This window comes from Eurytemora carolleeae, unplaced genomic scaffold, assembly GCF_000591075.1.
Source record: "Eurytemora carolleeae unplaced genomic scaffold, Eaff_2.0 scaffold166, whole genome shotgun sequence".
In the NCBI taxonomy this organism is placed as follows: Eukaryota; Metazoa; Arthropoda; class Copepoda; order Calanoida; family Temoridae; genus Eurytemora; species Eurytemora carolleeae.
Window position 1 is genome coordinate 37,115 of NW_019396125.1, and position 23,029 is coordinate 60,143.

At 34.7% G+C, this 23,029-nt stretch overlaps 3 protein-coding genes across 3 annotated transcripts in view; 1 reads left to right on the forward strand and 2 right to left on the reverse strand.

Annotated features, from left to right (window-relative positions):
• Positions 1-2,917: 2,917 nt before the first annotated feature.
• On the forward strand, positions 2,918-9,076 carry LOC111695670 (myosin heavy chain, muscle). Its single transcript, XM_023465069.1, has 3 exons — positions 2,918-8,170; positions 8,251-8,829; positions 8,899-9,076. Exons 1-3 carry the CDS (start codon positions 2,924-2,926, stop codon positions 8,902-8,904), a joined length of 5,832 nt encoding a protein of 1,943 aa, XP_023320837.1. The 5' UTR covers positions 2,918-2,923; the 3' UTR covers positions 8,905-9,076.
• Positions 9,077-11,842: 2,766 nt separating this feature from the next.
• Positions 11,843-18,309, reverse strand: LOC111695671 (uncharacterized). Its single transcript, XM_023465070.1, has 6 exons — positions 18,225-18,309; positions 18,080-18,096; positions 17,108-17,194; positions 16,346-16,420; positions 13,636-13,680; positions 11,843-12,601 (listed from the first exon to the last, which is right to left on the reverse strand). The coding sequence occupies exons 1-6, from the start codon at positions 18,253-18,255 to the stop codon at positions 12,503-12,505; spliced, it is 354 nt and encodes a 117-aa protein (XP_023320838.1). The 5' UTR covers positions 18,256-18,309; the 3' UTR covers positions 11,843-12,502.
• Positions 18,310-19,770: 1,461 nt separating this feature from the next.
• The window catches only part of LOC111695675 (solute carrier family 13 member 5), a gene marked incomplete in the record, with an annotated part of 23,989 nt that continues 20,730 nt past the window's right edge, over positions 19,771-23,029 (reverse strand). Inside the window, 4 exon segments of the mRNA XM_023465078.1 lie at positions 19,771-20,955; positions 21,203-21,263; positions 21,648-21,790; positions 22,276-22,337. Coding sequence (XP_023320846.1) covers positions 20,428-20,955; positions 21,203-21,263; positions 21,648-21,790; positions 22,276-22,337 — 794 coding nt within the window.

Genomic DNA, 23,029 nt, shown 5'->3' on the forward strand with positions numbered 1-23,029 from the left:
AAAATCGTTGAGAGTTTTGCCAATTACTTCTAAAAATTTAAAGCTAACAACAAGCGCTTTATAGTGCTAAAATGTACATGTAAAGGGCTACAGAAAAGCATAGGTGAGTTATAGCGGTAAAATCTAAGCTTAGGGTGTCGCGACACATCAAAGTCAACTCTGTCTTAAAAATTGATAAGACTGTTTATAAGCAGGCTGAATCTTTCATGCCTAACGCCCCCCCCCCCCCCCCCCCCCCCCCCCTCCCCCCAGCCTGTTTAGGGTTATAATAAACATTTAGTGGACTGTCTCCGAGAGAAATTGATTCTTTGCCACAAACTCAGAATTCCTAATTCCTCTTAATCTTTGCCGTCTACTGGTGTAACTGTAAACCTTTGGTATTTCAAACTTAGATTATTTTATCTTACAGAATTCACAGGTATATTTAAGATCCTCGACATATATATATATACAGGGATTAGAAGATCAGAATTTGTGGCAAAGACTCACTTCCTTTACCGCGCGTAAACCTCGAATATACAGGGTGTCCCCTAACGGGCTCGTTTTTTTGGACGATTTTGTATATTAGGTATTTATAATTACATTGCAAAAGTCATTGTTTTATGCTATAGTTAAAATGTTTGGTTTTAAATACTAATATCGGAGATCAATCTTTTTTGTAGGGTTTAAAGGCACTGTAAGTGTATTTTCAAGTGACTCTCTTATAATTTTACCCTTGAAATCTTAGAAAAGATAATGTATTTTTTTAGAAATCAAAAAGTTTTTTTTTACGGATGATTTCTCCATCGATGTTGAAACAAGAAACCTGCAATTCACCACTGAATAGAAACCACAAATAAAAAATTTACAGTTTTTAAAAACAAAAGCATGTATATCTATTTTTTACGTGAACAGAAAAAGCTTTCAAGAGTACCGTTTTAAATCAGGCATTGAGATCTCTCCATGGAGGGTCACTTGAAATTACTCCTACAGTCTCTTTAACAACATTTTTATAAGGTTAAAACAATCTTTTTATGTATATTAGAGACTTTTTTGCAAAAATTTGCATTGATTTATCAATTTTTAGTATGATTTTGAGTGACAACTTTTTGCAAATTATTAACAGCTTTTTAAGGAGATTTGAGAAATCGTTTGCTCTGTCGGTAAGAGAGTTTGACCGTTTTCTATGTTTTTCTTTTTCTGTTTAATGTTTACAAATGTTTATAAACATTAAACAAATTTGTCTTTATAATTTTACAAGTCTTAAAGGATTAAAATGTGAAGAGTCGGACTAGCTTTCAGAACAACTCAGATTTATTTTAATTTTAAAGAGGCTGTTGACGAATATTTATTTGAGCCTAGACATTTAAAGAGACTGTTGACGAATATTTAAGTGAGCCTAGACACTTAAGGAGGAGTGTGTCCTTTTCACAACGGTAATCTAAAAACCTTAGTCTGGTCAAGAATGGGGAAAACAACGTTGTTCTTGTGTTAAATTTCTTAATTGTTTCTAAAGCAAGAAATGCACAAGACACTTTTGATTCAGACATGGTACTTGAAATTGAAATCTGTCCCTTTAACTATAAGAAAACCTAAACTTGAAATTACGTTAGCTGTCCCTTTAACTATAAGAAAACTTAAACTTGAAATTACGTTATCTGTCCCTTTAACTATAAGAAAACTTAAACTTGAAATTACGTTATCTGTCCCTTTAACAATAAGAAAACTTAAACTTGAAATTACGTTATCTGTCCCTTTAACAATAAGAAAACTTAAACTTGAAATTACGTTATCTGTCCCTTTAACAATAAGAAAACTTAAGCTTGAAATTACATTATCTGTCCCTTTAACTATAAGAAAACTTAAACTTGAAATTACATTATCTGTCTCTTTAACTATAAGAAAACTTAAACTTGAAATTACGCTATCTGTCCCTTTAACTATAAGAAAACTTAAACTTGAAATATATATGTGTAAGAAAGCAAAACTGTAGTATCCAGCGTACTGCATTATTACATAAATTTCAAAATAGTAAAGTTCGCGCTAAGCGAGTGGGCCGCCGGTCAGAGCGTTTGGTATAAATACGAGGTCATCATTGTTCAAAAGTCAGTCCTTACTCATCACTCGACAAGGTATCACAACTCCTTTCCCATCCCTCGCCCGGTACACTGTCATCAATTATCATTCATTTAAATTATCATCTTTCTCCCTTAAAACCTACATTTGTTTTTGGAAAAAAAAAGACTTTTGTTTTATAAAATGCTAGTTCTTCGTATCGTATCCTTGTTTTGTCCATTTTCATTTTTATTAAACAAACTATTGTTTTGAGTTTGGAATTTGAATTCCAAACACTCTTTTATGTAAGAAAACTATTTGCTCAATATCTAAAGACCTAGAAGAATAACAAAATTATTTTTAGTTTTGAATTTCTTTGCTTTTTTAAACAAAAATACTTGGTTAGAGAAAAATTATGAATTAATGAAGTTTAAAATTTCGCTAGAATAGAAGTTTTTAGAATCTGATTATTTTAAATCAATTTAAAGGAAATGAGTTTTTGCCACAAACTAAAATTTTCTAATTCTAATATTTTTGGAACCTGACATTTTAAATTCAGACTATTTGATCTAACATAACTTATAGTTTGAAATTTGAAATGTCTGCAACATCGGGTTGCAAAGATATTAAGATTTTAAAGATCAGAGTTTGTGGCAAGAATTCAATTCGTTTGGCTGTTTTTTCTTTAATGCATATTTTGAAAAGTGGTCACGACTTTTCCATTCTTATCCAAGCTCTATTACCTTACCCATTAAAAGCTAAAGTTCAAAATTATGAATCTCTACCCAGTTCCCCCCTCCCCCCCCCCCTTTTTATTAAAAAATTCTAAATTTTTAGTTTCCAAGGATTTTGCTGTAAATTAATCCTTATAATTGTCACTAGGACCACCATGCCTGGACATATAAAATTGACCAAGACAGGGCAAGCTGACCCAGATCCAACAGAGTATCTGGTTCCTTCTCTGGAGGTCAAGCGAGCAGATCAAGCTAAGCCTTATGATTCCAAGAAGTCTGTTTGGATTCCTGATCCAAAGACCGGAGGATATCGTGAAGGTGCCATTGAGTCAGGAGATCTTGAGGACCCAGCAAGCAAATGTGTTGTTGCTGTGGGTCATGAGAAGTTCACCCTAAAAGCTTCTGAAGTTGGAAAGGTGAACCCTCCCAAGTTTGAGAAATGTGAGGACATGGTAAATCTTACTTTCCTTAATGATGCCTCAGTGTTTTGGAACCTCAAGACCCGTTATCAGGCTAAGATGATCCATACCTACTCTGGGCTTTTCGTTGTTGTGGTTAACCCCTACAAGAGGTATCCTATCTACACCCATAGAGTTGCTAAGATCTACTTGGGTAAGAGGCGTAATGAATGTCCCCCTCATCTTTGGTCCATTGCTGAAACTGCATACCGTGGCATGCTGTTGAACAGCAAAAATCAAGCTATGTTGATTACTGGAGAATCTGGAGCTGGAAAAACTGAAAACACCAAGAAGGTCATCACCTATCTTGCAATGGTTGCTAGCAGCACCAAAAAGGGATCTGAAAAGAAGGTTTCTCTTGAAGACCAGATTGTTGCGACTAATCCCATTCTGGAATCTTATGGTAATGCCAAAACTTCCAGGAATGACAATTCCTCTCGTTTTGGTAAGTTTATCAGAATTCATTTTACCTCTTCTGGTAAGCTTGCTGGTTGTGATATTGTATCCTACCTTCTAGAGAAATCTCGTATCACTGAACAGCAAGAAGTTGAAAGGTCATACCATATCTTCTATCAGCTTATTCAACCTTATGGGGATGGTATTGGCACAGGATTAAGAGCTATGTGCCATCTTAGCAATGATATTTATGATTATACATATGTATCCCAAGGAAAAACAACCGTTGCTTCTATTGATGACAATGAAGAGTTGGAGTATACTGAAGATGCTTTCAACGTTCTTGGTTTTGGAGAACAGGAAAAGTTTGAGTGCTACATGCTTACAGCTGCTGTCATGACTTTTGGTGGTATTGAGTTCAAAACCAAGGGTCGTGATGACCAGGCTGAGTGTGAACTCACTGGACCTGAAACATTCCCAGGAAAGGTTGCTGCTCTTCTTGGAGTTGATGCTAATGCCATGATCAAAGCCTTTTGCAAACCTAGGATAAAGGTTGGAACTGAATGGGTAACCAAGGGACAATCATGTGTTCAAGGAATCAATGCTGTTGGTGGAATTGCCAGATCTATCTTTGACAGAGTATTCAAGTGGCTGATTGAGAAGTGTAATGACACACTAATTGACCCAACTCTTAAGAAAAATAACTTTTGCGCTGTGTTGGACATTGCGGGATTTGAGATCTTTGAGTACAATGGCTTTGAGCAGATTTCCATCAATTTTGTCAATGAAAAGCTTCAGCAATTCTTCAATCACCACATGTTTGTTGTAGAACAAGAGGAATATGTCAAGGAAGGAATTGACTGGGAAATGGTTGATTTTGGTATGGATTTGGCTGCATGTATTATCATGTTTGAGAAGCCTATGGGAATATGGGCTATTTTGGAAGAGGAATCCCTTTTCCCCAAAGCCACAGACAAATCTTTTGAAGAAAAGCTAAAAGCAGCTCTTGGTAAATTACCTGTGTTCTTGAAGCCTCAGTCAAAAACAGACAAAAATGCTCATTTTGCCCTCAGCCATTATGCTGGAATTGTGTCATACAATGTCACCAATTGGCTTGAGAAGAACAAAGATCCTGTAAATGACTCAGTTGTTGAAATATTCAAGTCTAGTTCAAGTGTTGAGCTTCTAGTTCACTTGTGGAGGGATCATCCTGGACAACCTTCTGTAACCCCTAAGGATGATGGCAAGAAGAAAAAGAAGGGAGGTGGTGGAAAGACAGTGTCCTCTGTATATCTTGTGTCTCTAGGAGAGTTGATGTTAACTCTTCATAGCTGTGAACCTCACTTTGTACGTTGTCTAGTACCCAACACACACAAGAAGCCTGGAGATGTTGAACCTCCTCTTATTATGCATCAGCTGACATGTAATGGTGTGCTTGAAGGTATCAGAATTTGCATGAGAGGTTTCCCCAATAGAATGCTTTACCCTGATTTTAAGTCAAGATATGCAGTTCTTGGTGCTGCAGAGATCAATAGCTCTGCTGACAATAAGGTTGCTGCTTATGCATTGATGGACAAAGTAGATTTTCCCAGAGAAAGATATCGTCTTGGGCACACATTAGTTTTCTTCAGAGCTGGTGCTTTGGCCTTCCTTGAGGAAAAACGTGATGATATTGTTATCAGGCTTGTTCGTTACTTGCAGGGACAAGCTCTTCTAAGAATCAGAAGCGCTCACTTCAGAGTTAAGAGAGATCAAAGAGAATTGATCAAGGTGTGTCAGAGAAATTTCAGAAAGTACATTGCTCTCAGAGATTGGGGTTGGTTTGTTATGATTCAGAAGACTCGTCCCATGATTGGTAGAGCTAATCCCGAGGAAGAACTTCGTCTTCTTGAATTGAAGGCCAATGAGAAGTATGGTGCTTATGATCAACAGCTCAAGACCAAAGAAAGTCTGCTCCTTGATAATGAAACTATCAAGCAGGAAACCAAGGCATTATTGAAGCAGCTAGAGAAGGAGCAAGGAAACATGTCTGAATATCATGAAAAACAAGCTAAAATGAGTGCCCAGAAAGCAGATTTAGAGGGTCAATTACTTGTTTCTCAGGAAATCCTTATAAAGAAAGAGGAGGAAAGGCAAATGGCTACTGGAGACAAGAAAGTACTGGAGCAAGAAGTTGTAGCAGTTAAGAAAGATATTGAAGACATAGATATGGCTATTCAAAAACTGGAACAGGAGAAAACCAACCGAGACCATACCATTAGGAGTCTTAATGATGAGGTTGCAAACCAAGATGAAGTTATTAATAAGCTTAACAAAGAAAAGAAACACTTGAATGAGAATGCTTCCAAAGCTGGAGAAGACCTTCAAGTTGCAGAGGAAAAGGTTGCTCATCTGAATCAAATCAAAAACAAGCTTGAGCAAACTCTTGATGAATTGGAAGGTTCACTTGAAAAGGAAAAGCGTGCTAGAACTAATGTTGAGAAGGAGCGCAGAAAGATAGAGGGAGACCTGAAAATCACTCAGGAGATAGTTGCAGATCTTGAAAGAGCTAAGAAAGAGTTTGAATCAGCTATCATGAAAAAAGAAAAAGATTCAAGTGGATTGTTTTCTAAATTGGAAGATGAACAGGGTCTTGTTGCTAGAGTTCAAAAGAGCATCAAAGAGTTCCAGGCCAGAGTTGAGGAAATGGAAGAAGAACTTGAAGCTGAGCGTCAGGCTAGAGCTAAAGCTGAACGCCAAAGATCTGATCTTGCCAGGGAACTAGAAAATCTTGGGGAAAGGTTAGCAGAGGCTGGAGGAGCAACATCAGCTCAGGTTGAGCTTAATAAGAAAAGAGAATCAGAGGTTACTAAGCTCAGACGTGATTTGGAAGAAGCTCATATCTATCAAGAATCAACATTAGTTTCGCTCAAAAAGAAGCATCAAGATGCAATTGCTGAAATGACAGAGCAAATTGACCAGCTAACAAAAATGAAGGGTAAGATTGAAAAAGATAAGCAGCACATTATGCATGAGATTGCTGATGTGAGGTCTGCTACAGATGAGGTAAACAGATCTCATGCTTCTGCTGAAAAATCTCACAGAACTTTGTGCAGTCAGTTGAATGATTTCAGCAAGAAGATTGAAGAGGCTAATCTTACTCTTGGTGATTTTGAGGGTGCAAAACGCAAAATGGCTGCTGAAAATGCAGATCTTCTTCGTCAACTTCAGGTTTTGGAGAATTCTGCCAGTATGCTTATGAAGGTAAAATCTGCACTTGCTTCGCAGTTGGATGAACAGCGTAGAATTGCTGATGATGAGGCAAAAGAGCGTCAATCTCTTCTTGGAAAATTCAAGAATGCTGAACATGATGTTGATGGAATGAGGGGACACTACGATGAGGAAGTTTCTGCCAAAGAAAATTTGATGAGACAACTTAACAAAGCTCAGGGTGAATCAGATATGTGGAGAGCTAAGTATGAAACTGATGCTGTTGGAAAAGCTGAGGAATTGGAAATGTCCAAGCTTAAGATGCAAGCTAGATTGTCAGAAGCAGAATCCACCATAAACCAACTGGCTTCCAAGCTTGGACAGCTTGAAAAGAATAAGCAGAAACTTCAATCAGAGCTTGACAACATGTCTGTTCAATTGGATCAAGCTCAAATCCTCAACTCTTCAATGGAGAAAAAAGCAAAGCAGTTTGATAGGATTGTGGCTGAATGGAAGCTTAAGGTTGATAGTTTAAGCATGGATCTTGATAACAGTCAAAAAGAGACTAGAAACTCCTCTTCTGATTTGTTCAGAGTTAAGTCTGCATATGAGGAAGCAGTTCTTCAATTGGATGAGGTAAGAAGGGAAAACAAGACCCTGTCTAATGAGATCAAGGATATCATGGACCAGATTAGCGAAGGAGGACGATCAATCCATGACATTGATAAAATTAGGAAGCGTCTTGAGGCTGAAAAACTTGAGCTTGAAGCTACTCTGTCTGAAGCTGAGGGAGCCCTTGAACAGGAAGAGAATAAGGTTCTCCGAGCCCAACTTGAGCTTACTCAGGTGAGACAGGAAATTGAAAGAAGAATGGCTGAGAAAGAAGAGGAATTTGAATCAACCAGGAAAAACATGGGCAAGGCTCTAGAAGGTATGCAGTCTGCCATTGAAACAGAATCCAAAGGAAAAGCTGAAGCCCTCCGTATGAAGAAAAAGTTAGAAACAGATGTTCTAGATCTAGATACTTCTCTGGAGCATGCTAATGCAGCAAATGCTGAGACTCAAAAAATCATCAAGAAATATCAACTGAGTCTGAGAGAAACCCAAGGAAGATTTGAGGATGCTTGCAGAGCAAAAGAGGTTGCTCATGACAACTTGATTGCTGCTGACAGAAAGGCTCATGCCAATCAAAATGCTCTTGAAGAAGCTCGTACTCTGCTTGAGCAGGCAGACAGATCAAGAAGAATGGGAGAGCAAGAACTGTGTGATACCAATGAAACTCTTGGAGATCAAACTTGTGTCAACCAGGCAATTCAAGGCGGGAAAATGAAGCTTGATGCTGAAATGCAGACTCTTATGGTAAGTAGTTTTAAAGTCATTCCATTACAATTACTAGCAAATAGTCAAATATTCTGTTAACTTAATTTCTGAATTTTTAGTCCGACCTGGATGAGATGGCATCTGAGGCTGCTATGTCAGAGGAGAAGGCACAAAGAGCTATGATTGATGCTGCTCGTCTTGCTGATGAACTAAGAGCAGAACAAGAAGTTGCCCAATTCCTTGAAAGAGATCGCAAACTACTTGAATGCCAGGTCAAGGATATGAGTGCTAGGCTAGATGACGCTGAGCAAAACGCTCTGAAGGGTGGCAAGAAAGCCATGGGTAAAATGGATACCCGCATCCGGGAGTTGGAATCTGAATTGGACGCTGAGAACAGGCGTTTGTCTGATGCTCAGAAGGGAATGAGAAAGTCTGAGCGTAAGATCCAGGAACTGACCTATCAGCAGGATGAGGACAGGAAGAACCATGAGCGCATGCAGGGACTCATTGATCAACTCCAGGGTAAAATCAGAACCTACAAGAAGCAGATTGAAGAGGCAGAGGAGATTGCAGCTCTGAATCTGGCTAAGTACAGACAAACTCAGGGTTCCCTTGCTACCTCTCAGGAGTCGGCAGACTTAACTGAACAAGCTTTGGCAAAACTTAGATCTCGTGGACGTAGCTCTTCAATTGCACCGGTAAGCTTTTAGGAATCCGGATAATTTATAAACAGATCAATATTTTCTTACATTTTTTTAAACTTTCAGATGTGAAGATTTGAAAGGACTGAACAATAACATGGACAATTCAAGTTCTGAATAGAACATAGATCAGCTTAATGGAACCTTAATTATTTCTGTAGTTCATTTGCTTAATGCGCATATAATTACATATTGTGCTTTAAGTATTAGCACCTCTTTGTTTTAATAAAGTTTTAAGCACAAACATTAGTTTTAATATGGTATCCGTATCTATATATGATTTTGGCTTTGGTTTCTGTTTGTTTATATCCAATAAACGTCAAAACTGCAGAACAGATTGGTGGGCCAACAAAATTGTGAGGTATCTCAATAGACCCCAAGGAAAGCTTTGGCTGGACTAAATTGTAAAACTGTGCCCCGGAAAGATTATTTAATTATTTAATTATCTTAAAGGTTTAGAAATCCTTCAATGTAAATGGAAAAATCCGCAAAATGTTGAGATGTATACAATTACAAAGAAAAAATACGGGTAAAAATCAACATTTAAACTCTAAACTGGATATTAAAAGAGAAAGATACAATTGTCAACCATTAACATTAAGACCCCCCCCCCCCCCTGTAATGTCGTCTTCAACCTAAAGGCNATGTAATATCGTCTTCAACTTAAATGCTCCTCTCGGAGACAAGAATCCAAACCAAACAATTTCAGCCCGCCTTTCTTCCTTGTTCTCCGATGACGGAGTTAAAACGTTTATCAATTGTGAACCATTTCAAAGTTAAACAAAAACATTTCTATTTAAAGAATTAGTGACTTTCATCAACATTTAATTGTCAATCTTTTCAGAAGTTTTAATGTATAAAAAGCGTCTTCGGACTTTTCGACAGATAGTCCCACGAATAGGAAAATAGATCGTAAGAATCTTTTCATTATAAATTTGTAAACCCTGTAATAATTATTTATCATTATTCATTTCGTTATTTTTTTTTTAGGAAATAAAGAGTTTTCTGCATTATCGATTTTGATTCGTGGATTATACCTTGTCTATCTGTTCATCGTCAGAATCTTGTTCCTTTGCGACAACAACAATGCGCCCTGAGAGCCAAGTGATCACTAAATCTGTAAAAAAAATCTGTTTCAAGAAGAAATGCTATCCCTTTGTTTGACCTTTTAAAAATAACAGAAAACTCTGATAGGTCTTTTATGAGACTCTATCAAAGACTTAAGGAAGAAAGGAATTGAGTCTTAAAGCCGAAAAATAAATAACAAACTCGAAGAAATTGCCAAATGAGGTTTATTTAGGCAAAACAAGGTATTTTCACGAAAAATATCTTTAATTTTGATATTTGAAAACAGTTTTTGTTTATATACAAATAAATAGAAAAGGTCTATTTAAAAAAATTATTTTTTTGTAAAAATATTTTTCATAAATAGAAATATCTTTTTCGATCAAGTATCCAAAAGATATCCATCATCTTATCTTTGAAATTTTGATTTTTCATCGGTATTTCGATATAAAATGACTTGCACATTTGTACATTATAAACTAAGGAGGAAATTGTGAAAATTAAAGACTTTTCCAGAAAGAAAAATGATGAAATGTTATTGATTTGATTAAGCTTAAAAAGGTATCGTTGTAAATCGGGCACAGAGGTTCACTCAAATTACGCTTATAGTTTCTATAATAACCTCTTTTTTCCCCGAAAAACTCTGTTTCGTCGCCACCTCTTTAAAATAGAATTAGCTTGGTTAATTGGATAAATGATATCCTTGGTTTCAATTAGTGTCCTCATTATATCATTTACTCAGGGTCAAGGTTGTGAATAAGGTGAGATATTCTGAATAGGTGTAAAGATTACCTTAATAACACCGGACACTCTAAATTCTCTAATGACGTCACTACTTATTTTAAAGAATAATACATTTTGCGGCTCACTAAATATAAACGAAGTCAAAAATTGAAATTTTGAATTAAAATTGCAATTTTTTAGCTTCAAACTTGTCAGCACAGTCAATATATGTGATGATTGGTAGTTCAGTATATCAGTGACGTCATATGAGAAATTAGAGTGTCCATTGCAAAAAAGACGACATTTACCTACTGGAGCGCATCCAGAGTATCTACCTTATATACAACCTTGCTCAGGGTAGTGAGGTAAACAATGGAAATAGGAAACCAGAGAGAAAACCTCATGTTTAAACCAGGGTTAAAAACAGGATATGATATTATGACAAAAACTTTGTTAAAATGAAAGGGATACAAGAGATATATTTGTGGAAGAATTGTATAATGTTTAATGTTGAACAGTTCAAGATTCGTGAGGATTAACCGGGATTTGAACCGGCAGTAGGTATTCAGCTACCTCTCTCATTCATAAAATTCAGTCTCAGAATGACAAACTGGAATTCATCCCACCCTAAAAGCATCCCCCCCCCTCTACCCTTTTTAGGTTGTGTTTCGTCATATAAAACCATTACAGTAAAAAAATAGTATCTATCTATAATATATATACTATACATGACTGTTTGTCTGTTTGTTTGTACATTGCTATTGTTGACTACAGTTTATTTACAAGTAAGCCTCTCTCTATGCTTACAGTAGATTATCAACAGTTGAAGTCTTGAAACTGATGTGTAGGAACATCTTGGCCGTACTTGTACTTGATGCTTCTCCACATTAGGAAGATCCATGATTGATGGATATAAACATGTTTCCCATGGGTTGTAGGTTTTACTTAAAAACTGGCTAACCAGACCTGTTTCTTAGGTTTACTTTAAAATATTACTAGATCTAGGTCATTTTCTTTATTTAAAAAAAACAGTGAACGAATTTAATATTTAAGTATAAAATACAGGATGCCTATAACACTATAGAATATTATAGCATTAATAAAAGGGTATTTTATTTTCTACCATTTTTTCCATTTAAGTCTAAACCTAGAGACAAAATATTATAATGTTATGTCCTGAAGATTTTTAAAACGAAAGTTTTTTAATAGCTTTAATATTTTATTATATACAAATAATTTTGTACTTTTATCATAAATGAAAAAAATGGGTTTTCGGTTCAAAATTTAAATTTGTATTACATCGTTGGATAAAACTATCTAGAGCAGCCACCTACCGGATAAAATTATCCAGAGCAGCTGACTACTGGATAAAACTATCTAGAGCAGCCGACTACTGGATAAAACTATCTAGAGCTGCCAACTACTGGATAAAGCTATCTAGAGCAGCTGACTACCGGATAACACTATCTAAAGCAGCCAACTACTGGATAAAACTATCCAGAGCAGCTGACTACCGGATAAAACTATTCAGAGCAGCTGACTACCGGATAAAGCTGTCTAGAGCAGCTGACTACTGGATAAAACTATCCAGAGCAGCTGACTACTGGATAAAGCTGTCAAGAGCAGCCAACTACTAGATAAAACTATCTAGAGCAGCCGACTACCGGATAAAACTATCTAGAGCAGCTGACTACTGGATAAAACTATCCAGAGCAGCCGACTACCAGATAAAACTATCCAGAGCAGCTGACTACTGGATAAAACTATCTAGAGCAGCTGACTACCGGATAAAACTATCCAGAGCAGCTGACTGCCGGATAAACTATCTAGAGCAGCCGACTACCGGATAAAACTATCCAGAGCAGCTGACTGTCGGATAAAACTATCTAGAGCAGCCAAATACACCTGCCGCAAAGCTTCCAACAATAAAGTCGTAACACCATCCTGGTCTTTCCGTTGAGAGAAACAGTTCCTTACCCTCCTGGAATTATGCGTAATTATTTGTCAAGGTAGAAAAACAACGATATAGTTCACTTTTTTGATCAGATAAATGTTCATAGGGTATTGTTGGGAAACAGGCAATGGAAGGTCACTTGAAATTATAACAATAATTCCTTTTAAAGGGACTGTAAGCGTAATTTCAAGTGACCCTGCATGCAAAGATTCACAAAGGTACCCTTGAAACCTTTTTGTTGATCAAATATGTGAAATATATCGTCGTTTTTTTTAGGTTAAACAGTTTTTAATTCAAATTATTACAGCATGTTTTCCTGCAGTAGAAATACGCAATTTATTTTTGTACAGATATCACAATTAACAATAATCAGGTTTTAATTTTATCAACATTGAAATCTAATTCATTCAATTGATCACACAAAGATGTTAAGGGTAATGTTGTGAATTGGGCATTGACATCTTTGCATTGAGGGTTTCTTAAAATGACGCTTGCGCGCAGTCCTTTTAACATGGGTTTATGAAACCAGTTTGGCCTATAACACATCAAAGCTGTAGCGAGGGATGTTTTTCATGGCAAATTGGTCGAGGGAACCAGAAAGAAAGTTAAAGCTTTAAATAGTTTTAGTATAGAGGTTTAACCACAAAGGATCAGTCTTTAAAGTCGACCTTAACTTTTTTAAATTCACATTTTACAATTCTACCATAAATTTAGTTTTTCAAGTTTATCAAATAGTTTTATCTGAAGCCTTATGCATTGTGAATATCCCTGTATCAAGAAAAGACAAATCTGAATAAGGAGCAGGAACACTGAACAGTTAAAAAAAAAATATTTTGGACATTTTCTCCATACTTATCTTTTACATAAAATGTAGGTTTGATTTTGGATTCTTATTTCTAATTCTTAATATCTTTTCGGTGCATTTTTCAAACAAACGCAGATTTGAAATTAATATTTTTTAATCATGCATAATCTTGACATCTCTCCGTGCATGTTAAACAAATAACAAGAAAGACGACGTTAGCTAATTCTATACAACTATGAAATTTAAGAATATTAACCTTTGTACAACATTTATCCTTGCAACACTCCGTGTAGTATTTTACCTAAAATAATTTTTGTATTACAAATAATCTTTTGATCAACAGGATCAAATCTAATTTTAAAGCGGGAAAAAAGTCGTCTTTTTTAAGTCTTAATTAGAAAGACGCGTCGCTAAAGGACTTTAAAATGTGTGACTGGTATAACTCTAAAAATAAGTCCTAAATATTTCCAGAGATTCATTGCAAATTAAAGAATCTCTAATTTTTATGATACTAAATCTTTACAAAGACGACTTTTATTTGGCTTTTTATGGAATATGACTGTAGGAATTGTTCACCTAAGAAAACTCATGATACTACAGTTAAACCCTAAATGAGCTAAATATCGAAAGAATTTATAAAATGTCGTCTTAACAATATTTCAATGGGTTTTATCGTATCTTACGTAAATCTCTGTATTTGCGAAAAAAAATAAAAACAATGAATATGCGGGAACAGTTTTAAAGAGCTTCATATAATTATTTAATTAAAAAACTAAATATCTGCAACATTCCATTATCAGAAAGTGAAGAATACGACATTTGATGTATGGCTTATTTAGGGTTGAACTGTACGTCTCTCTTACTGTCTGAAATATCTCAAGTTTGGATACTTTTATGTACAGTTTAACCCAGTACTTCGAATAAACGAATTTATAAAATATCGTTTTCTAAACCTAATCATAACGGAATGCTGCAGATGAGATACAGGGTTTCCCACGAAACATAATATATACGAGTTAAACATTTTTTTTAAAAGAAATAAACTGCAAAAAGTCTTTAATATCTAATACAGTAATTCAAAACTATTCACCAACTGTCATGTTTCGTGGGACACCCTGTATTTACTTATATAATTGAATAATTACATGGAGCTCTTTACAACTGTTTTTGCGGATATTTTATAGTCATTTATTTATTTATATAATTACAGATATTTAGGTATAATCAAGGAGAATTGAATAGAAGGAGAGGGCGATAGGGTTTCCGTACACTTTGCTGTGACGTTTTTGGACTGCTGAAGAACTAGTTTTTGCGTAACAACACTAATAAAGATTGTAAACAATAACACAAATGATAAACAAACATCTGGCATTTCTGGCGTTAGATGAAGGTTCACCGTATACTAACTCATAAAATTCAGTGATGGTGATGGACCAAACCTCTGTAGAGTAAAAAAGTAGATGTTAGTTACACATTTATTGAAAATATATTTCGGTCTGGGTTGACCCTCGTCAGTTCTTGAGATTGTTTCTTCACAAAGATTAAAAACAAACTCTAACTCATGTTTGTTTACATTAGATCGGCTGCCTTTGTTATTGTTGTTACGCAAAAACTAGTTCTTCAGCAGTCCAAAAACGTCACAGCAAAGTGTACGGAAACCCTATATCGCCCCCTCCTTCTATTCAATTCTCCTTGGGTATAATAATATAAATCTCCTTTTTTACAAGTGTTTTATGATTATTTTTTAAAAATGTTAAAAAAATAAAATTGGTGATTGGTGGAGGCATAGTTAATAATTTCAAAATTCATCTTTTTTCTCCTTTCTCAATCTGCACGCCTGCAGGTTCTCTTTTTCTTGCTACCCTTTGCCCGTCCATTTATTGCGCTGCTTTTGAAAGAATGTTTACGAGTCGCTGTCGTTGCGCCATTATGAGACAGTCCACGATCACCCTTTCTTTGAATAGATGTCTTCCTCTCTTTTTTTCAATTTTTGTTTGTTTTGCTTAGTTGTAATTGCAGCATCAGTGCTGCACAGTGCACATTCTGTTTCTGTCTACTTGCATTTTCTAGGTCACCAGTCACCACTCCTAAAACTTTAAGTTAGTTTTTATTTGCAGCGAGGGAGCAATAGCTTCCATGCTTTGAACCGCACATTTTTAATTTCCTATAAAAGGAGGGTTGCCATTCAATCAAGTGACCCACTCAGAGGTAATTTTGTTGTAGGATCCAGCAGAGAAATGTCCTCGAGTCACTGTTTGTGAGAAGATTAGATAGAGGAGAGTAGAGAGGAGGATAAGGGTTTGTAGGGGTGGCATATCAGGAATGTTTTGTTAAAAACACTCCATTTGCCAACATTTTATACTGTTTCCCAGTCCAGCAGAATTCCTTAGGTAGTATTACACCGCTGCATGCTGATTCGGAGTTGTCTCTTTTTGTCATCTCTGGAGCAGGGTCCTTCCAGAAAGGGCTCCGATCGCTAAGTGGAGTGGGTATGAAACAGGATTAGTTTTAGACATATTAGCTCTTTGTTTTTCCTATTTTTCCTATTCCGGCCGTGGGTATCATGCAGTTAAGAAAAGAGGCTATAGCTTAATCCAGGGAAAGCGGTGGAATCGTAGTTTCTCCATCTCTCTTTGGTCGGAAGTCTTAAATGCTTGGCTTCTGATTGGTCGAATCTCTGGAGATATTTAAAAGGAGTGTACTTAATCTGTAGGACTTTAAACAACTGACTAGTGCTTTCTAAACGGATTAAAAACACAAAAGTTATAATAGGGATTGTACGTGTAATTTCATAAGAACCTCCACGCAAGATGACATTGCCAGATTCACAATGTTAACCTTTCAAGCAATTGTCTGATCAATATTGTGGAAGAAAATTTAAAATAGTCACTGCCATCCTTCCATGGAGGATTACTTGAAATTACGCTTACAGTCCCTCCTTGAATATTATAAATTACTTCTCTTACCTCTTGTTGGTTGGGCCAGGGAGGTTGGATATCAATGGCAGCGTAAGGACAAAGAAATGATATTCCATTTTCAAACTTAAAGATAGTTTAAACATGTCAGTTTATAAAAATTCAAATAAATGAAACGAAATGGATTTGTTTAAAACATCGATTTCGGATAAAAAATGTTTTATTTGTTGTTGAAAGCAGATTTTCGGGGTTTTTACATACAGTGGTTTCAATTTAACTGTCGAATAGGAAGACGACCTGTTAGACTCAATTGAAAATTAGTCCGATGTACATGATACAGTAATTTTGCAGCGTAAACTACAGAGTACAGAGAACTTCTATTTTCAATTATTATTATTACAAATTAACTCTAATGTCGTCTTCCTAGTCAACATTTTTCTGGGCCCCACTCCATCATTAAAAACTCATGGACTTTTCAGGACAAGCAATCTTTTACAGAATACAGTTTTGATTTTTGAAAACTTAATTCTTCTAATATTTTTCTGTTGACTTGTAAAAGTCCAAAATAAAAGTGGTTATAATTGGAATGAAATAATATACAGTGATAACCAGAAAACAATGGAATAGGAAAACGACATTATAGAAATACTTAAATGTATTAAATGTTGTTTCAACGAAAAACTGAACACTTCTTAATCATGAATTTTTGGAAATGGGTCTGTTTACTATGTTTCGTGAACTTTGGGCCGTTAAAGTTCATTCTAAAAGTCGTCTTCCTATGTCAGAGTTGTCTGGTTATCACTGTATATTTACCACGCATCTGGTGACTGATGTAAACTCATATTTCTTATAAAACTCTTCATCTAGATCATAATTAGGAGGAACAACTAGTGCTGACACCTACACAAGGAACTGATCACTATTCTCATACAGAGATAACCAGAAAACAATGGAAAGGGAAGACGACATTAATGCAATATTTAAGTGTAATTGATGTTGTACACAGCATTGGTCGTCTTTCTATTTCAGAGATTTCTGGTTTCCCCGCAGGATACGACCACAACAGGATATTCAAGAGGAACTAATTTTATCAGTAACAAATCAAGACCTACAATGATAACCCCTAGAAATGATGTCGTCTTCGAGTTCCAACTATAAAATAGAAAGTCGGAAAAATTTATTGTTATTGTAAATTGTCTCTTAACATCCTCAGCAATTGAATTCAGTGGCGCAACTAGGCCTTTTCTGAGGGGGGGGCGAAATCTGAAAGTTATTAGGGGGGGTAACGGGNACAAATATATGTATTCCTTGACCCTGAACAGCTTGAGTCACACAACTATGGATTTAACCATGAATCATGATATAAAAGTTGAAATATAATAATAATTTTTATACAGAAAATTGTTTTAATAATAATTAAAATTTTTTTTTTTCAAATATAGTAGACCAGATTTGTTTAAACTGCGCCAAAAAACAAAAATTATAGTAAATAGTGTCAGGGTCGAGGGGGGGGCGAGGGGGGGGCGAAAAATGCTGAGGGGGGGGCGAAACTCGGTTCGCCCCCCCCCTAGTTGCGCCACTGATTGAATTGAACCTAAGACGACTTAAGTTTGATTTATTCAACATATCAAAAAGTGTGAAAATTTAGTACAGAACAAAATCCGGAAATAATTTAATTGTTTTTTTTTTAAGAAATCCGGTATTCCGGAAATTATTTTCGAAGTATTGCCACCGGTTGCTTTTCCGGAATTTTTCTTCCGTGAAGTTTTCATAATAATATATTACCTTTCTCGTCCAAATCACTGAATAAAAATTAAAATTAAAGTTTAGAATTTTTAGAAAAATGTTTTAAAAGTAAAAAAGTTCTTTTCGCATTTCTTAATTTCTCAAATATAAAATTTTAAAATTTAAAATATTTAATTTCAATTTCCAAATATTAAGTAGAAGAGAAGAGCTGCCATGTCTGAACAATTTGCAACAGAATCTTAGGATTTGACATTGGATACTTTATACATGGAAATATCATTTACCACTTCTCATTTTAAAGGGACTGTAAGCGTAATTTCAAGTGATGGCAATGACCAATTCGCAACGTTACCCCTAACACTGTCTCATCAACACTGTAAATATTAAAACGTATTTAAAAATAAGAATTTTTGGAAAAGAGTACTGCAAAACTTTTTGTTTAATAACTAAAATAAAAAAATCCATATTTTTTATTGTTTTCATAAGAAAAATTGGATGCAGAACAATATTTGTAAAACTGTTAAAACACCGTGTCATTATTATTTAAAAAAGTGTAAGAATTTCTGTATACAAAGAATGCGCCACTTCTTTAATAGCATAGACAGACACCACCTGGCGGCCAAATGTGGCAGCTTTCGTTTCACAATTTTTGGAATAACTTTTCAGTTTTTTAAAAATAATTTGGAAAAACTTCCAAAGTAATCATACACATTTCAAGTTAATTAAATGAAAACACGAACAGAAAAAAACAAATTTGTAATTAAAAAAGATTTATTAATTATATATATGTAAACTGTACGAACTAGAGGGTTTCCAAATTCGCATAACTTTAGCGCAAATTTTTGTAAAAGAAAGCGCAAACTTTTGCTTTCATTGCGTTACATTTTTGCGCGAAAAAAAGAGCCCTTTGCGTTCATTCGCAAATTTCATTATGAGGAAAATTGCGCTATTCCGCTTTTGCGTTATTCTACGCAATTTTGCAGAAAAAATTCTCAATTAAAGGTTGATTAAAGGTGTAAACTGTTTAAATTAGTAATCTATGAGATTGCAATTTTCGACATATAATTGCAACGCTTAAAAGGAAACTGTTTATACTTGGTTCAAACTCTACTTTGCAACCAATGATGCATGATGGCACACTCTCATACACAAATCGAGATATATTTTGCAAACTACACTTTTTTAGAGCACTTAAGCTAGAAACAGGCGCGTAGTGTTTTAAAAATAAAATCTACATTGTCTAGGCCTAGAAAAAAAGGATTAGTGTGTTGCGAGGTGAAAAAATAAGCATCAATTTTTAACTTCTATTTTTTTACCCTTAATTTAAAGTTTTGTAACTAAAAGTAACCAATTACGCAAAAAAATATGGTCATTTCGTGGAAAACCTTGAAGATATTAATGTTTATAATTTAATAAATGTTACAATTGCGCATTTACATTGCAAGAAAACACTAGTGAATTATCAAAATTGAGCACTTTTAAACCTGGAAAACGAGAATATCTTCCACATAATTGTTCAGATAAAGGTTTCAAGGGTACCGTGGGTAAATTTAACATTGCCATTGCAATTAGGTTTATTTGGAGTATTGACAAGAATAAATATTATGATATAAGAATATATTAGAATAAGAATATATAAGAATTGGCAAAGAATAGAATAAGCTGATAATGGAATTTTTTAACATATTTAAGCAAACCGTACATTTTAATCTACAGTAAATGTATTTAAAAATAAATAAAATGTATATTTACATATTCTTAGATTTAGTTTAAAACAAATTGAAGAGTCATTCAAAACTCTTCAAAACTAAACGTTTTACAACAAAAATATTTTATAGAAACGAACCAAAATATTTACATTTTTCATTCAAAATTACAAAAATAAAGATATATAGAGACACATTTTGCTGAATCTTTAGGTAAATATATAAAGTAAAGAACTACTTATACTGCAACCTTCATGAGAAAAAGCTAGGGTTTAAATACATAAGTTTTAATGGAATTTACATTGTACTACATAGTTCTGGGTATGCAATTTATAAATACAATTGAACTTTAAAAAAGCATTTGGAAGAAATCATCAAAAGGAAAGAAATATAGAACTAAGGATAGGGGGATAGGTATTGTTTACATTCCACTGTGACGTATTAGGACAGCTTTAAAACTAGTTTTTTTGTAATCAAACAACAATTTCATTTTATAAAATTTCATCAAAAAAGTTGATTAAGTAAATATGTAATTGTTATAAATACCAACGATGTTCATTATTATTTATTACTTCCAGAGCTGTACTATTACGTCACAGCAAAATGTACAAAAACCCTGTCACCCTCTCCTTACTTCAACTTTCATTGATAAGAAGTATGAAAGAAGGAAGTATTTATGGCTTAGAAGGAAGAAATTGATGTCAAATTATTCGTCAATACTGACGCAAAATCTACTGTCAATTCTGAATGGAAATGCTCGGTCATATTTTCAATTGGGCATGACTCCTTACGTAGCGACTGGGCCCAGTCTGGAAATGTGTCAAGATTAAACATGACAAGTCCATAGGAGTTCACAGCTACCATCGTGACCACGATACAGATCACGTTCATGATCGACCCGACCGCCATCATCTCCGAAGTTCGCATCCCCGAAGCGGAGAACACAATCGCGTTTGGTGGTGTGGCCACCGGGAGCATGAACGCAAAGCTGCAAGTGATGGTGGCTGGAATCATGAAGTAGAGCGGGTTGATGTTGGTAGCATTGGCTAGCTCAGCTAGAACCGGGAGAAGAATATTAGCCGTTGCTACGTTACTGGTGACCTCGGTCACTATGGCGGTCATCACACAGATGATCAAAACAACCGCGCCCTGTGGGAGTGAGTCCAGAACAGAAAGCTGCATTCCAATCCAATCAGATAAACCAGAAGCCTAAATAATTTTTTTTGATGTATTTGTTGCTGTGTTTTGGAAACTTAACGGCACTGAAAAAAATGGCAGGCCTGTATTACTAGTTGTACATTGATCTTCACAACCCTCAGAATAAACGCACTTGACAATTAATATTTGATTTATATTTTCATTACATCTCATCAGGGTGGATTCAATTGATGGTAAAATAAGAGAAAAATTAATTTTTTTAAATTTATAATATCTAGATCTTGCAAAAGAAACCAACCTTTGATCCGTCTGCTAGAGCAAATCCGCCACCAAAAAGCAACATCACACCCCAAGGAAACCTGACAAATTAGATTAAAGTTAGTGCCTGGCGCCTGCAAAAGTTTTTTTTGTACTTGGTAAAAGTTTTGTTATCATATTAAAAGTATAGACATATTATTCAACAAAGGTAACATAAAAAGGTAACACCCTGATAAAACTTTTAGCTTTTTCTTAAGTTTTATTTGAATCCTATCAATTATTCTTAAAAAAGTGCTAACTATGTGTTCTTTGATCAAAGAATGAGTGAAAGAGTTGGGACTAAAGCTTTTCTTATTATGAAGTACGTTGGAAAATAGATTTTAAAAAGATTTGTCAGTCCTTATCAATTAATCGAGCCCAATGATCGTTGTTTTTTCTTCTAAAATTGAAAAATATTTATTGACAAGAAAAAAAGGATATGAAACCTGTCATGGATAGTTCTCCAGTCTATGAGCGCAGGCGAGGAGTGGGATGTCGCAAATGTTGTGAAAGGCCAGAAAGTGAGTTTACTCGGCGTAATAAACAGAATGAAGACGATGAGAAGAGCCGCTGATGCATCATCCACACTCTAAAAATTAAGTACATTAAGTACATGAAATACAGGCAAGGAATTGAGTTTTTTTCCACAAACTTTGACTCTGATTTTCTAATATTTTTGCAACCCAATGTTTAATATTTTAAACTATAAAACTTTGTTAGATCCAATTATCTAAGATTGAAATATCAAAGGTTTACACCACCAGGTTGCAAAGATATAAAAGACATAAAATTTGATTTTTTGGCAAATTTCTTGGTCGTTAATAAGCAATTATTTTAAGCTTTTTTTTTGGGGGGGGGATAAAAATATAACGTAAACTGTAGTTTTCTTTAAAGCATTAAAAAAAATATTTTTTTTTTGGGGGGGGGGGATATTAATTTAAAGTAAATTGTAGTTTTCTTTAAAACATTTTGAGAAATTTTTTTTCCATTACACAATCATTTATTGCCTGAAACAAGTTACTGAGTTAATGGGGGGGGGGGATAAAGGATTAAAATAAATATTATCTTGTTAACCTGGACTAATTTTGGTCTTCCACAAGTATCTTCTTCCTCTGACATAAAATATTCACCCCACCCTGAACATACAAAAACAATTAGATTGAAAATTGTGTGTTGTTAATGAACCAAACCTCATAGAGTTAATAAAGTAGATGTTAGTTCCACATCTGACCTTCCTCAGTTCTAACGATATAATAACATTCAAATTTGAAAAAAATTTCAAAACCTGCAGGAAAATAAAGAAACAAAAAAGTTTTCTAAAAAAAGCGAAGTCAGATATAAAAAAGGGAAACAAACTTAGATTATGATTATTTACAAATCTTCACTGTTTAAAGAATGTTTTAAGACAATTAAATTATCTATTGATTAACATTTATTTTAAGTTGGGTTGATCATCCATGGGTTTTGTAAGGTGTATTTAATAAACTCAATTTTTTTAAATACCTATATCTTTCCAACCTGATGGTATAAACTTTTGATGTTTCAAACTTAGACTATTTGATCTTTCAAAACTTATAGTTTGAAATATCTAAGGTCTACGGCATTGGGTTACAAAGATGTAGGGATTAGAAAATCAATATTTGTTGTTAACACTCAATTCTATATTTATTAAATTTGATTCTGGAATGAAATTCATATACATATAAAACGTCGTAATCTCTGTTTGTCTGTTTGGATGTTCGATCACTTAACCCTATTCCTGCTGGGGGGGGGGGGCCAATTTGACCCCCCCTGTAGTTTTTTTTACATAACTCAAAAAGTATTGGTC

Bases quoted from the DNA above. Each gene is read 5' to 3' on its own strand.
- LOC111695670 (XM_023465069.1), top strand. From the start codon at position 2,924: ATGCCTGGACATATAAAATTGACCAAGACAGGGCAAGCTGACCCAGAT. The intron at 8,171-8,250 runs GTAAGTAGTTTT...CTGAATTTTTAG, and splicing joins CTGAAATGCAGACTCTTATG to TCCGACCTGGATGAGATGGC.
- LOC111695671 (XM_023465070.1), bottom strand. From the start codon at position 18,255: ATGGCAGCTCTTCTCTTCTACTTAATATTTG. The intron at 16,421-17,107 runs GTAAATATACAG...ACTATCTTTAAG, and splicing joins CATCAGTCACCAGATGCGTG to TTTGAAAATGGAATATCATT. The intron at 12,602-13,635 runs GTTAATATTCTT...GCATAATTCCAG, and splicing joins AGGATAAATGTTGTACAAAG to GAGGGTAAGGAACTGTTTCT.